We start from the raw sequence: 17,817 nt of genomic DNA, 5'->3' as shown, positions 1-17,817 counted from the left end.
TTTACATTTACATGACAAGACATTTTTTATGTTCTAATTTGAATAGTATTATATTTTACCTAGTGCTGCTACCATAGATTCTCTATTTGAACCTACCAGTGGTTGGAAATTGAAATATTACCCACCCAACGGACTATAGACTTTTAATTACCGTGATGGAAAAAGTCCTTGTTATGAAAACAACCTAAAGAGGAGGCAGTGTGATATTAATGGGCCATAGTAAATCTATAATAGTCAAAAAGAAATTACTTGCCAAGTAATTACTTTTTTAATTTTGTTATAATTTTGTTATAGAATATGGAGTGACTTTGAAGCCCTCAAAATGATGGTGGGATCTCTACAATAATTATTGCCCCTCTGTATATATAATTATAATGATGATATATATGAGCAAAGAAGGGTTAGATTGTATTATGCACATGCTCATGGCCATTGGATTGGATATATATCCATAGCCAACAACCACGTACTTAACACCAAACTCCCACTCAAACCCATAGAAGCATATAGAATCCAAGGAAACACAGCTCTTTGCTCCCCACAATCCCTAACAAAATCCTCTGGTTTTTAACAGCATGAGGAGGATAAAAAGCACTGTTCCCCACTTATATCTTTATTGCTAATGCACATATTCACATCATGTGTGGACCTCACACAAAAACCTCCAAAACTCCCTCATCATATAAAATTATGCCTTGAGTTATTGATTAACCTAAACTGACCCTCCCCACTACTCTCCATCATTCGAAACCCAGTATCCCCCCCCCCTTCTTGTTACATATTGCTATATCCATAATTCCACACACCATTTCATTCATTCATTCACCTCTTGTTACATATATAACTTGTTAATACAAGTCCTAAACTCAAACTTGCACCACACTATGTCCATAGCAGGCCTTATAGACCCAGAAATGAATCACAACAAGTCCTTCCACCGGCGAAATAACTCCGGCGAGCTCGATGTGTTTGAGGCAGCAAGGTACTTCTCAGGATACAGTGAAGTTCTTGGCTCCACCACCACCACCTACACTCAGAAGATCAATATGAGAGAAGAAAGGCACCATCATCATCATCATCATGGACATAGAGCTGCCAGAATCAGCTTAGACATGCCAATGAGAAGCTTGCTCCCACAGCAATTCCATGGCATGGAGAAGCAAATCATCATGAAGGAGAAGAAGCACAAGCAGCCTAGCTCTCCTGGTGGAAGGCTTGCAAGCTTCTTGAACTCTCTCTTCAGCCAATCAGCATCAAAGAAGAAGAAGTCAAATAAGTCAAGCTCACAGTCCATGAAAGATGAAGATGAGAGCCCTGGTGGAAGGAGGAGAAGAAGGAGCAGCATTAGCCATTTCAGAAGCTCAAGCACTGCAGATTCAAAGTCCTTGTACTCCTCCTTGAGTTCAGGGTTTAGAACTCCTCCTTATGTACAAACACCAACAAAGAGCTGCAAGGAATTCAGAACCTTCTCTTCAGAAAACAAGCATGCACTGTCCTTTTCAGCAAAGTACAACAATAACAAGAACAACAATGGACAACATGTAAGATCATCAACAGCAACCACCACTTTGCAAAATGAGTTTTTGTGGGATGAGAAGAAAAAGAGGGAACCAACAACAACAACAACCTTGTTGGATGATAATAGCAACCACAAACACTTATCAGAGAAACAAAAGAACAACAACAACAAGGGAAGTCATGAGTTATTACTTGAGAAAGATAGGATGTTAGTGGACAACAAGTACTCATCAGAAGAGAAGGAAACCACCACTCAATTCAAGAACTTCAATGAGGTTGTTGTTGATGATGGTGCAGAAAGTGATTCAAGTTCTGATCTGTTTGAATTGCAAAACTATGACTTGAGATACTATTCAAGTGGCCTACCTGTCTATGAAACTACCAACATGGATAGCATCAAGAGAGGAGCACCAATTTCCAATGGCCCTCTGTGATGTTTGGTGTACAATATTTTTCTTCCTTCTTTAATTGGTTAAGGTTTAATATTTAGCATGTTAGAAGCTATGAAAAAAGGAAAATCTATTAGATTTTGCTTGTTTCCCCCAGGGTTTCATGATTTCAACTGATCCTTTCAATACTTTTTTTTTTCTGTGTACATATTGGAATGTTGGCTTGTCTTATCTAATTTCATGATCTAATGTCCTTTGCTTTTGGACCTTTGTTTTTAGAGTGCAAAAACAAAAACAAAACAAAAGTTAATGCCCACCATTTGTGGCTTCATCAATTTTTTTTTGCCGTGAATTTAGGTTTGACATCTAATCAAGAGCATGGTTATCAAATTCTTTAAACAATCATTTCATGTGTCCCCCTGTACCAAATTCATCATCTTAGGTTGCGCTTGTGCTGTTGTGGGAACTAAATTTAGGACCTGATTCATAAGTAATTCTTTAGAAAATAAAGTAAGTTAATGATCGATATTAAGTGTCTCTGCATAACAAATTTATTTGAATATATATCATCTATCAGTTATCTCATTAGCCACTGAAATTTCTTACTTGATGATTGTTCATTTTCAAGTAGTCACAAATCCCTTCATTTATTTTAAAGAACGTTTTGTAATAATAATTTGAAGAGTGATAACTAATAACTATATAACTATATGAACCATGTACTTATGTATTGGCTTCAGTTATCAACCTTATTGACCTTGGAGATGGTACAATCATCCTGAAAATTAACCTTCAAATTAAGGAAGCTTTTCATCTGCATATATGCCTTCATTTGATGCGGTTAAGGCCTTCATTTTTTTATTGGCAATGGGAGTAAAACACAAATAAATGGGTATTATATATCTCTGTCGAGTCCCGCATGATTCATTTATATCTCATTTATGTGTATACATAATCCATGTTGGTCATTTGTTAAAGGTTTTTTTCTTCTTTTATTTGTTTGTGTGTGTGTGTTATAGTTTTGTTTTCATTTTACAGTAATTCTGTATCATTTTATAATATTTTCTCACTAATTCTCTTAATGTTTTATAGAAAAAAGAATTAAAATTGTGTTTAATGTCTGAGAAATATAAAATGTTTTAAATCTTTTTTTTCATTATATTGGTAAGAAAATAAATAGAAAAATGTTGGAATGAAGATTTTGAATTATTGTTTATTCTATGAAAAAAAATAGAAGAGATCGAGGGGGGTTGATTTTGTAATTCAAAAGTTGCACGGGGGAATCTGAGTATCTTAGGCAAAGACAGTATCTATATGTTTAATTATTCCTTTGTCACATTGATTGAGGTGTTCATGCAATGGAAGGTGGTTGATTAGGGGATGGGGGGAACTTGAAAAGTAAGCAAATGGTGATCTATAGTAATCTCTTATTTCTCTAATATTCTAAAATATGGATGATGTGACATAATTAGTATTACATGTTAAGCTGTGCTCCACTGATGGTGGATCAATTGAGAGCCCTGGAGAAAAGAGAAACACAAGAACTAGTCATTGTTCCGTACAACCCTTGGTTTTTACAGTATCCATCAATCTTAGCTTGTTAATTCAATAATTAGGACCTTCATATGCGTAACGAAATAGGTGTTCAATCAAATCAAATGATCAAACGTGGAAAGTCATGGAAATCATATTTAATCTAATATGCTTTCATGGTGTTGGAGACAGAATGAAGACAAACATCAAAATTTACCATGCAAAATATCACGCACATCTTTTTAAGTTAAACATAAAATAAAATGCGAGAGAGAAATCTTTTGAAATGAGAAACGAAAATGAGTTCACACTTGCTCAATTTCTTAACCAATTTTGCTCGAGTGGATCAATTACTGGGTTTTTTACCTTCATCTGAGCAGCCTGACCTATTTATGCCTCGGCTATATAGTTCCTTATTATTATGAGTCTGTTTAAATAAAAATCTTATATTTAAGTATGTTAAAAAGAACTTATTTTGATAAGCTATACCGAGAAACTTATTGAAACAAACTAAATAAAACTTATGAGTCATAGACTATATGTTAGAGTAAATGGAGTTAGACTCAAGTCGATCTCTTAAAAAATATTTTAGATTTAAATTTTATGGATGAAAAAAAATATTTTTATCACAGGTAATTCCTACAAAAGATCATATTAATGATGTACAATACTCGAATTCTAATAAAGATACTAAATAGTTGATTCTCATCTTTCAAAAACTACAAATATAAATGGGACATCTATCGGCAAAAAAGATCATCCTAAAAATCACCCTAAGATCATCATTTTGTGGCTATTTCTTATACTTAATGTTTTTTTTATCTCAATTATGTAGGAACACGTCATAACAATTGGAAAAAAAAATTATCAATATTCATAATCAGTGATGAAGGATCTCTCAAAGAATTAGTAATCCTTTTGAAAATTCAAAATAGAAAGGATTTATACATACTTAACAAAAGTAATAAAAAATTAAAAAGAAGATGAAGAAGTCATTCTCTTTCTTTTATCACTTTGGAGCCACACAAGATAAAAATCTCAGTTTTAAATGGCCAATCAAGCTATCCAAATAAAAAGAATTATTTTGATAAACTCCAATAAACTCTTCTAAATGCCACCAATATCAACTTACTTTAAATATATACAAAAACAACATCTATTAAAAACAAAAACAGCAATGCCATATGAATTTGGATTTCCTTTTATTTTTCAACATTAACAAACAAATAGATTTGGATAAAGAAGTATATATCTGAGTTGCTTGCTTGATTATGATCTATATAGCATTATCTTTAATATGGTTTACAGGAGGAGGCTAAGAAGGAGTTAAATGATGGACTAATTGGATAGCCTTTTGAAAGAATCATGCAAACAAATGATGTATGGGGAACCAAAGGGGTCGGTGTAACTATCAATGTGGGGTGGAGGGGCCAAACTTTGGTATAATTCTAGTTGAAATGCAATTGCAAAGTTTACTATGTATCATCCTCAGGCCTAATGCATTGAAGTAGGCTTGAGGGGAGATAGGGACAGAGAATGTGATAGAGGGCAAGAGAGAGAGAATCATGCTCATCTTTTTTTATGGGCAATCGAATCTTCCTTTTTTTCTTTTTCTTTTTTGTTTTTTTAGCAAAAGTTAAACTAATGAGTGTAAATAATAATAAAAAAAAATTAAGGTACCAATCACTTCACTAAATGTTTATTTTCAACATGTGTCATGTTCATTAACTTTAAATTTAACTGTTTCCTTGTAATCTTTTCATGATACTACTGGATTTATATATATATAAAGAATCGTTGTGCTTTTTTTAATTTATTATTATTATTATTTGTACCCGAGGTCATGATTTGTCTTCCCATAAATATCAATTACTTCTACCTGATTAGGCCCCCTATATCGGGTTTAGCCTTTCCCATTCTTGGTGAATATAGGATGAGTGATTTAGAGAAAAGTCTGACTTTACCAATTAATTAATAAAAAGCGTGTTAGGAGTGATTAGTGACTGAAATATATCTAAAGGAGAAAGGTACCAACCAGCAGCAAAGCTATCTTAAAAAAATATTAAAGATTAGAAACAATAAAATAAAGGAAAATATGGTGTAGTTTTTAATGTATTTCTTCATTTAGTCAAATCACTATTTTCATAATCTAATTGCCTTGAACTGGAATAGAGGGTCATTAATTTGGTCACTTGAAAACAAAATAGTTAAATAGTTATTTGGTCCATTTAAAAACAATTTATCACTTATTAAATAGTTATTTTTTTTAGACAACCAATATTCTCTATAAAATCTAATCCTATTCAAGCTACGCCAAGAATACTAACATACAGTTTGGTAAAATAATTCTTCTAACATAAATTTTTCTTTGGTATACAAAACTCGAATCGAAACCTTATAAGAAAAATTAAGTATGTATCATATAAATCAACCATTAATCACTTAAATAATTATTTGAATATTAATAAACTAATTGCTTAATTTGTTGTAAGTAAAGAACATTTTTTTAATGTTTATATATTCTTTTAAACTTTTTCTTTGATATCTCTCAAGGGCTTTCTAAATTTAACATTAAAGAAAAATAGAAGATGAAGGGTGAAATGGAACTTCTTATTAAAAAAAATAATTGAAAAATACATATACGCATAATATGATAAAATATTTATATAATTAGCATAATAAGGCTTGCAGAGAGAGAGAGAGAGAGAACTCATCTATTTGTTGCGATATGAAAAAATAAATTACATGTCTCATAGACTACTCACTGGGAACTTGGCTCCCAAGACAAAAAAATTTATTGATTTTTATTAAAGCCATGCGTGGTGCATGTTGATCCCAAACAACAAACTTTGCTTTTTGGAACAAAGTGGAAATGAATTCAATAAAGACGAAAACAGACTTCATAGGCTTTAGGAATTACGATTTTTTACTTTTAATCATTTAACATATAAGCTACAGTAATATATTCTCAGGCAAAAAAAAGCTAGAGTAATAAATATATAAAGGCTTTAGACCCATTGCTACTGTTTAGCATATTCTAAAGCTTATCGTAATAGATTCTCTCTCTTCCTTTTTTTTTCTTTCTATATTGTTCTTTTTTTAATCCACATACTTCTATGACTTATGTCCATTATGGACGGTGACCACAAATGCTATATTCACTCCCTTTTTTTTAAGCACACTCCCCGTTGCTATTTTAATTTGTTATTATCATCAGCAACAAATCAATCAGATCAATTACTGATATTTGTTTCAGATTTGTTATTCACATATGATTCTTTTCATTATTATTGATATTATTAGTTTTTCCTTTATTGGCCACCCATGGTTGCCAACAATCCTCCAAACCATTAATCCCCATATTATCTTCACTCATAATAACTCTATTGTTGCTTATTACACACAACTCAAGGCTTACCGAGATGACAACACCAAACCTTATTATCATTGCTCCATTTGTAATGTTGATGGTCTTTCTGGATCTTAGATTCAAGAGCACTGGATCATATGGTATCTGATATAGTTCATGTTGTTCTTCTCTTTAAAATCTGGTTTTTTAATTCCACATGTCCTGCACGTTCCATCCTTTCAATTTAATCTTTTGTGACTTAAATGATCTTCTTTTTTCAAACTTTATTTTTTCCCTCACCATGTCACACACTCTCTCCCCTGTGACGATACACTCCTTCCAAGGCAACAAAACACTCCCTCACTCTTTCATTAGAATCATTTCTCTCTTTCACTCCCTTATGACCTCTAATTCAATATTTTACTCTGATCTTTCTTGTTTGTTATGCATCTCTGTTTAACATTAGGATTTCTATCTTCATCCTCCAAGCTCTCAAACACATTATGTTTGCGCTCCTTTTTTGTGATTTATACATAATAAGAACTAAAATTGTGAAGGAAAGAAAATTAAAACTTCAATTCAATATAGTGATTTTTTGAAATGTAGTTATTTTTAAATTCTAGAAAGTAGTGTCCGGAATACTATTTCAAATTTTGCATTCCAGAAATTACGTTTCAAAACTATAAAAAAAGACAATATTTTGGTAACTACTTCTCAAAACAATGATTAAACAGTGAATAAGGGTATTTTGGATATAGAGAGCATTAATGATAGTAAGAAAATTAAATTAAAATATAAGAGGAGTATACTTAGAAAAAGGAGAGCGGATATAGCATTTGTGTATGGTGATTTAAGTTGTGAACAGAAAAAGGTTATCTTGATTTGGATTTCTCTTCTAACCCCCTCCTTATGGTTATTCTTCCTATACTCAACAAATTTCTTTTATACCTAATATATTTTAAAAAATTCCAATTTTACCTTTTACGGATTGTCAATCCGTAAGTCTCATACAGATCCGTAAGACGAATTACCAATTATGAATCCGTAAGTCTCATACAGATTATTAAAAATATGTTTTTTGAAATTATTTAAAATTAATGGTCCATGCAGGTCTCAAAATAATTTAAATTTTATATATGTAAAAAAATATTATTAGATTAAAACTAATTGTTATAAAATTTATTACATAAAATTATGTGTATTAAATATATATTAGAAATTTTAGTGGTATATATATTGATATTAATTATTTTTTAACATAATTAACCTATTAGCTCAGTTGGTTAGAACATTATGCTAATAATATGAAAGTCACATGTTCGAGACTTAGATGTTCCATTACAAATTTGTAATTCATAAGATTATCAATCAGTATGGGTTATATGTAAGGGTATTTTTGGTTTTTTCTCTTATTGTTGGGTGTATTGAAAAAATGTTGGGTGCAGAAAGAAAATTTCACCCCCTCAACAACACCACCCAGCTCACTAACAACTCACCCCAATACCTCTAAGTTCCACTCAAGGGCAAAAAAAAACATAAGCCTAAAACATACAAACAACAATATAACATGAAATGTCAGCATTAATTATATTTTAGACTAACATAAAATAAATTTAACTTTTCTTTATAATTTAATTAAAAATACTTAAACTTGCATTTAGGAAAAATAGGTGTTACATCAGTAATAGCTAAGAAAAATGCTCCTATGCTTCAACAATTTCCACTATAACATATACTCAAATTTATTCTAATAATTGAAAATTTATTAAGTGATTTAGGATCTCATATTATCATGATCCTAGTCATGTTACGCGATAGTCGAAATCATGGATAATGTGATCATCATGAACCATATAATAATCTTACACTTTTAAAAATGACATGAGAGTTTCCAAAATAAAGAGAAGATCATGTAAAACAATATAAACATGGAATGTTTATTTTATAAAATAAAACTATCATTGAAACGATATAAACAATGAAATAAAGTGAGATAAAAAAAAGGAATAATTTTTTTCACAATTTAAATGAGGAAATAAAGATGTATAAAGATAATATGTACCAAAAAAAGAAAGAGAGAATAAAGCAAGAAAAAATATAATATTTTTAAAAATGGAAAAGATATTTAAGTCTTTAATTAATTAAATAATTTGATCCATATGTGTGATCCCATCATGGCATCAAAGACTTGCATTTGGAGTATTGTTCTCTAGTGGACAAAATTCTCTTACGGCATAAATGGCTTGCTGGCTTTTAGCTGGCCTGCTTTGAAAATTTTAAAACTGAAGGAAAATCAAGCTAGGCATAGTGTCATCTCAACATACGACAAGGTTGGAGTTTCCCATTTTCCACTCAAGCCCACCCTTTCCATCTTCACCCCTTCACATATAGTTTGATTTGACAAATAGTAGGGTCATCAATTAAACACACATAAATGATGCTTCTTTAAACTTTAAGGGTGTTGTGTCACACCCCACTTGCAAAAGAGATACACAAAAATATATATATAATGGGAGTTTTGTTGTATACAATACATTTAACTGTATAGAGTACAAATAGCATGATCGTCTTTGTTTTATCTTTTTATGTATGCATGTCCCTGTGATTATATTGCTAGGTTAAAGAATTTCATAATCTTATCTTAAATGACGTGAGTTTTATTTGTAATTTGATTTCGGACAATCACAAGCATACTTTTACGAATATATGGTTGGTTTCAGCAAAGTCTATATCAAAATGGATTATTTGAAAAGGTATTTACATGGTAAGGATGGTAATGCTTATTTATCCTGCAACGAAAAGTATCATCCTAAACGACGTGGTTAAGTGTTAGTGATATTTGACTTTTTACGTTAGTTATAAGAATAATTGATGTAAAAAAATATTTTTTAAGTTAATTATACATATGTAAAAGGTTAAACAAGATTAACACTTGGAGGCTGTCCTGGTAAAAGACAAATCTGTCATTTAAATATATTTTTTTTCAAATCACCTATTTTAGTATTTATTTTTACCAAATCACTCGTAAAAGAGTCATCACAGACATCCTAACAACGACAAAATCACATCATGGTTTCGAAGGCTCGAAATGGATTCAATGGCCAAATTAAATCATGAATCAACCATGCCACAAGAAAAAGTGACACAGATTATAACACGATTGCCTTAAAATTTTCAATTCAAGGTGGCCAACAATTTTACAATCTTCTGAGCAAGTGCCACTATTTCTTTAATTGGATGCGACAAAAGTTATTCATTTGTTTGGTAAGAATGGTTGATATAATTATGAACATCGTAATTGGCCTGTTTTTACAATGGTAGAAAATATGTTGCCCATCGTAATTGCTTGTCAACATACTTCTAGTAAAAACTTGTTATAAATAATAACATTACGAATTATAAATAATAGCTTGGACTTTATCAATGGTTGTTGAGAAATATGGAGCAATATCTTAGTTGATTTGCTCATCAACAAACTTGTGTTTATGTTAATTTTACACATCTTCTAGCAGTCTAATAATTCTTAGTATGAAAAGAAATCAAGAGTGCAAAGTGAGAAACTTAGTGAGATGAGAAAACAAAAAAAAAAACGGTGGGAGGTTCCCACCCAATTATCTTGCCAAAAAGAAACCTAAGCCATATATGAAGGGAGTGGCTTCCACAATAGACCTCCACGTGTAAGATCTTAGTTGATATAGCTGCAACAACAAAGCAACTAATCTCCACAATATTTTTTATTTAATTAATTTAATTATATATATTATAATTGGGAATCTCCACAATATTTGTGATAAAGAACATACACTCAAATTTAATCTTCTTGAATCATTAAAATATTATAAAAGAAATCATATATTAACGAAAATTTAGTCAATAAATTTTGTTACGAAAATCCTTTCGTAACTGTTAGCATTTTCCAATTTGTTATGGATATAAGTTTTCATTGACAATATATGAATATTACATATCCACATTAATAATTTTTTGTTTCAATTTTATTATTAGTATTTTTTTGTTACTATTATGTTATTAATATATAAAATCATAATGTCCATAAAATTTTAATTTTTGTAAACATATTAAATTTATATTAATGAAAACAAGTCTAGCGATTAATTTAAAGTTAAATTCCCTAATTTTACTAAAACTACGCAACTAAGCGTCTTTTTCATTTTATAACAAATAACTTAATGTTTTTTATTTTAAATTAAGTCAATATTTTCTTTACTGGAAGTCTATATTTTATTGTTTCTTAATTATTTATTCAATCAAATAAATTTTTAATTATTTTGGTCGACATTTAATCATTTAATAAATTTTAGATATAATAAAATATTTAGAAATTATAATTAAACTATTTTTATTTATTAAACTAATTTTTAACATATCTTTAAATTTAAAATTTTAAATGTTTGTATTTTTATCATTGATAAATAATTTTAAATTTTTTTCAATATTTCATATACGTATATAAATTTATACAATGTACCTTTAAAAAAATGAGAAGTAATATATGTACAATAATTTATACAACATCTCTTTACTCTATCTTATCACTTATTAATTTTAAATTTAAATCTTTTTTCTTTTAATTGCATATTTTGTTATACAATTTGTTTGTTGTACATGTATAATTTTTCAAAAAGAATTATACAGTACATTAAATACTTTTTAACTTTTTATGCATATTTAAGAAATTAGAAAGGAATGCCCGTCGCCATTTTGTCTATAGCAAACTAATTCACTAAATAAAACCCATGATCCTAACTTTTCTTTTTTTGAAGAGATTCAAACCTTTCTTATATCCCATATAATGCCTTTGAAAATCTAGTCTAAAGTATAAGACATGTGAGGGGAGCGAAAATCCAAAATTTAAATAAAATTAATTGACAATAAGACATTAAAAAAGTGCAAGTGGTGATTTTTTTTAACAATTTACACATTGTTTATTGGGAGGCGTTATTTTTTACGTATGAAATCATTATATTTTCTTTAAGTTTTTTTATAAAACTACATCAATTCCACCGTGCAAAGCACGGCCATAGAAAAAAGCAAGAGAGGGATCAAGTGCTGTAAAAATAAAAATAACAATTGCAGTCAACAGTAACCAAAAAGAGAGAAAAAAAAGGAAGTGACATATATTGCACAAAAAAAGCAAAACACGTGTAAGTGTGATTGATGGCTGGATAGTTTTTAGAATAATATAGATTATAAATAAATAAAAAATATTTCTTTAAAATGAATTAATCTATGCACATACTAAACTTTGATGCGGATCGGTTGGTCAAACATGGAGTTTACTTGGATTTGCCTTGTCATGTTTGGAATTCTTGTTCTCCTAAACTTAGTTCTTCTTTTCAAGCAATATTTTATTTGTTACACCTCAGTTCTTTTGTTGTCTTTTATTTTCCTTTACTCTTACAAAAATACTAAACTTTGATGCAATAAATTTAACTGTCAAACATAATCATATTTTTTTAACGTTATGAATTATAATTATAAAGTTTGGTGTTTGACATTGTTAAAATTATAATTCTTTATTAATCTCCACAATGATAATTTTTTTTTCTTTTTTCTTATTGTCAAAAAATTATGAGAATATAAATATGAATATAAAGTGTGACATTAAATAGAAATAAATAAGTTGAATGATAAATATATTTAATGTCTTAAAGTTTTAAGTTAAAGTATAATATCAAATTTACTTATATAATTTACCCGTGGCTTATTAACATAGATCTCTCCGATGATTTATCTCTCTTGAATTCTTAACAAGTGGTTCTCCAACCCAAAGAACATCTCTCTCACTTCTGATTTTGGATATCTCCCTCCTCCCAAAAGATATCTGGCCCATGCTCTTGACTCCCCTTCACATATATATCCTCACCTTGAGAACACTCCTTTACATGTGTTTAAGTGTAGTCCTGATCTCCTTTAGATTGATGGTGTCTTTTTCATATGTTAGGGTGGTCATTAAGTGCTCATAGGAATTAGGCAAAGAATACAACAAAATTATTGTCTTATCCTTGTCATCAATTTCACATCAAGCCACAATAAATCATTGATAATCTGATTGAAGAAATTGGCATAACTTATGCTTTATAAACACAATCATATAATCGTTTCAGTGCCTTTAGAAAATTAAACCTTGTGTTTGCCATAGATCCTTAATCCTTTTCTGCCACAATCCAAAATTCTCAATTCCATTGAACTTTCCCACTTTGAATTTTGAATTAGGGTTAAGTGTCATCTAACATAAGTTGTTGACAATAACAACCAAATTTAAAGAAATTTAATAATTAATCACGCACACACATAAAAGACAATTATTTAATGAGGTTCAATCATGTGTCTATGTGTTCTTGGAACAGAGTGGATGGGTTTATATTATTAATGAAAAATAAGGCTACATCAAGTATTTATAAACTACAATACTAAAATAATTACAATATCACCCTTGTATGATACTGCAATGTAGTCCTCTCACTCCCAACCCACCTAATCTATAACCCAATAAACAGATGATCCAAGCCTACTCTATCCTCATTGAATATGAGTCTACACAACATAAAACATACACTAAGTTTTAGAAGTTATTAGGGTCGGTCTAATGATAGAGGATTTAGATAATTTATATGAAACCTTAAGTTTTATGGGAAAAAAAAAAAAAGCAAACACAATTCTTCTCTTGTTTGATTTTTTTTAAAAAAAAAAAGAAGAAGAAAGAAAGAAAAAACCTAGAACTCATGTCTTTATTTTTTTATAATTTATATATTATTAGGAATATAATATATATATATTTAGTTTTTATAAACAAAATTAATTTGATTTCCTTTCAGTTTTTTACTCATGTTCTTTATTTTTCATTTTACTTCCTTTCTTAAATCACCCAAACCTTATTTATACCATCAAGCATGTGAATTAATTACCATGAAATTATTCTAGTTTAATTAATGATCTTAGATTTAAATTTTTAGTACACAATTACATCAAGATATTTGGATAATTTAAAGTGATCATATTCGATTCATATATGATTATCTCCGATAAAAAAAATTCATGATGTAAAAAAAAAAATAAACCATACCTTATTTTTTTAAAAAAAAAAAAAATCTTATGTTTACGCATTATTCATCCACTTTTCACGAGTATACCTTTTTGAAAAACAAAAAGTAGCCATACTTGGGAAAGTCTCTGAATTGTTATCTTAGTGGTCGTGGACATGTAATTGAAAATGGGAAAGCATGCTTTCCAACAGTAAAAAGAATAAACTCAGCCACCAACATAATAGAAGCAGGGGCCACAACCATTGCCATCATGCTGCATCTTTTGATTACTTTAGGCTGTTAATATTATTACTTTTTAATTATTAATACTAGCCAGTAACATTCAACCATTGTATTCTTATTGTATACTTCTAATAATATCCTGTGATATATTGGCTGAAAGGCATACTCAATATGTCAATACAGTAAAAATAAATTTTGGTAGATAGCGAAATTCGTTTCGAAAAATATGAGGGGTTGAAAAATTGATATTAAAAGATAAAAATTTTAAATTTAATTCATAAATATATAAAAATATGATAAATTAGTCTGATAAATAATTTAATAATAAATTAATTCTTAAGTTTTGTAATTTAATGTTAAATTAATTCTAAAAAAATATAATCAAATTGGTATTTGAACATTATAACTTAATAATGAAATGGTTTCACAAATTGAACTGAATTATTTTATTGCACTTTTTGTACATTTAGAAACTAAATTGTATTTTTCATATAAGTATTAATTTACCACTTCATTACACTTTTGGAAATAAATTTAACTATTTATCCAAAGAAATTTTTAGATACTTTTAAAATATAATATATCTATAAAAAAAATAAGATATTTATCATATATTGTTTTATTATTCTATAAATACATTTCTCACTTCCTCTTCCATTATATCACTTATTAATATTTCTTATTTTAATTTCAGTTTCCATGTTTCAACTGAGCTAAGACATATTTAATAATATGAAAACAAATTTCCTATTCATAGAAAACAATAATTTTAAAAAGTAAAAAGTGTCTCCTTTTTGTTTAGTTGAGTTTTTTGTTTTTTGTTTTAAATAAAGTAAGCAGACAATTTTAATTCTTAAAAAAATTCGAGTACTTACAATTAGTCTAAAAACAACATTCTTCATCATACTAGATTTAAAAAATAGGATCAAATCCTTAATCACATATACTTACGGCACAAAGTTATTTTTTAACTGTATCACACTATGTTAATAAAATAATTAATTTATATTTACATGTTATTACTTAAAATTTTAAAATTCATAACAAATTAGTTTCTTGTATACATACCTTTCCTTCCTTCATTGAAGGTTGGTGTAGCATGCGTGTATGACCAAATTTAAAAACGTGTTTCATTAAATGGCTCCATATAAGCATGTTGTTGAAGCATTCCTCATGAAGTGACATTAATATTAATATTTTGGGAATGTATTGTATGTGGTGTGAATGTTACTAGCTACTAGTCGGCAACCCCTGGAGAAAGAGTACTTTGTACGTGGAGCATCTTTGTAGCATTTTAACCACAAACATGTGTGGTGTGCATTTAAATTAGCTATGTTGGATGATCTACCACAACTAGGAATCCAGGATATGTTGGAACTATACAAATATTCAATAAAAGGTTTCCAATGTGAGAGATGTTAATTAATGAATTAAAGAGATTTTTTTATTAAAATATATAAAATTATGTTACTTATGAATTTTATTTATTTATGTTTTTCTATAATTTTTACATTATTTTTTAATTACTTAACCAATATTCTAAGAGAACGAGAACTTGTTAGCAAGACATTCTCTGTAAATATCTCTAAAATGGTTTAATATGTGATTTTTTTCAAAAAAAAATATTAATTAAAATAAGCAATAAATTACTTCTCTTCATGAAAGGACTATTTCTCAACTTAAGTTTTTTTTAGAAAAAAATTATTATATAAAATAATTTTACAATATCATTCAATTGTAACTCATTATTTATAGTAATTTTGTTGACTTTTACCAAATTTTCTTAAAAATCAAACAAGTAATTATTTGTAATCAAATGATAATATAAATTATCATTAAACTCTTTCTTTAGAACATAATTTCTTACTTACTTTTAGGTTATGGTTGGAAAAGTTAACTATCTGGAAGCTAAAAAGCTAATTGATAGTTAAAAAATTAACTTATTAAATTAAGTATTCAATAAAATTAGTTATTGAAGTAGTTGAAAAATATAAAATAATAGAAAAATAATAAAATTATAATTTATTTAAAAAAGTAATAAGAAAAATGAATAAATACATTGAAAATAAAAGTGAAAAAAATATAAAAGATTAAAAACTAGTGTTTTAAAATTTTTTTATTTTAAGTAACGTTTCAAAAAAATATTAAAAACTACAAAAAAAAAACTTGTTAATCCAATAGTCAAACAAGATTTTTCAACTACTAAAAAAATAAAAAAATTAAATGAAATATTTTATTAAACATAACCTTATTAATTAAAAAATAGAAAATAAATTTTAAGTTGTAAGTATAAATATTTTATTATCATATTAATTATTAATTTATGAATTAAAAAACAACTATTAATTATTGTCCTAAATCAGCAATTCTCGTTAGACAAAAGAAGAAATACTTTGTTGTAAATGTCTCGATTTTAAGAAATAATTAATATACATAATTTTTTTAGAATTAGAATAGAGTATTCGTGTTTACTAACTTGCTTTATTATCTTTTGTTTATCATACGTATCTTTCAAAGGAAAAAATCATGTTTAAGTTGGATGAACATAATGTGAAATAGTTAATAAATAATCTTATTTTTTAAGCACGTGATAAGATATTCAAAATAAAGTTTATGTGAATAAAAAAAATTTGTGAAAAGAAATTAATTTTTTAAATAAATATTCATATCTTAAGGATTAATTCTTCAGCTAAAAAATATCCTAAATTTACCCATAACTCTTGTACAAGCCAAACTCATTGAATGCATTGATATTTCAGCGAGTTGGATAATAACACTATGAGTTGAGTAAAACATTATTAATACCGCTGCATACTAAATAGTTAAACTTGATACCATTCAAAAACTATAAATATAAATTGATTTCTTAATTACATTTTAAAGTTTAATTTGACTGAAAAAAATATTCATTTAAAAACTATAAATATAAATTGACTTAATTATGTAATTAATTTCTTAATTATATTTTAAGATTTAATTTAGTCTTTTAATTATTAAAATGCTCGATTTAGTCCTTCAATTATTTAAAATGAAACAATTATACTATTTCCCTCAAATTTGTTACTAATTTGACAAAAATTAATACTTTTTGCATTAATTTTGAACACAACTAATACAAAAACATTGTATTTTTTAAATTAAGCAACGGATGTAAGAGGATATTTCAAGTTTTATTCAAATTAAGCCTTTTACATCTGTTGTCAAATAATTAATTTAAAAAATATCATGTTTTAAATCAGTTGTGTTGACTACCGATACAAATAGTACCAATTTTTATTAAATAATTAACAAATTTAACTGAAAAAAATATAATTATTTAATTTTAAACAATTAAATTCAGCCTTTTAATAATTAAACAACTAACTGTACAATTAAGCGATATAATTTTCATCATTCAGAAACTAACATAAATGACTTTTAACCAATTAGTTTCAAATGTAAGAGAGCCACCAAACAAAATTTGTTAAAAGGGCAATTTTCTACTTTGGTAATAAGTGCCTTGAGAAGCGAGATTCATCCCTTTACGGTGAGAAAAATCATAATCATGATCAACCATAGTATGCTGTTTAAATTTTTACTACTACTAAAACTAATTTTAACTTTCACTCAAAGTTTTATTCATCACAAAACAACTCAAATTCGAAGACACATTTTGTTTCAACTTTCAAATATAATATTCAACACTAGTCTTTGGTATGTTTCTGTAAATAGAACCAAATCAAATGTACTAGAATGGAAT

The 17,817-nt window shown here is 27.9% G+C and overlaps 1 protein-coding gene across 1 annotated transcript; it reads left to right on the top strand.

Moving 5' to 3' along the window:
• The first annotated feature begins 398 nt into the window (after positions 1-398).
• On the top strand, positions 399-2,169 carry LOC100775233 (protein BIG GRAIN 1-like E). The gene has a single exon (XM_003520081.5). The coding sequence runs from the start codon at positions 885-887 to the stop codon at positions 1,950-1,952; it is 1,068 nt and encodes a 355-aa protein (XP_003520129.1). The 5' UTR covers positions 399-884; the 3' UTR covers positions 1,953-2,169.
• Positions 2,170-17,817: the final 15,648 nt, after the last annotated feature.

The sequence above is a fragment of the Glycine max genome, chromosome 2 (assembly GCF_000004515.6).
Source record: "Glycine max cultivar Williams 82 chromosome 2, Glycine_max_v4.0, whole genome shotgun sequence".
Classification (NCBI taxonomy): Eukaryota; Viridiplantae; Streptophyta; class Magnoliopsida; order Fabales; family Fabaceae; genus Glycine; species Glycine max.
Note: the sequence above shows the minus strand (reverse complement) of the source record. Positions and strands in the feature narration are given on the sequence as shown.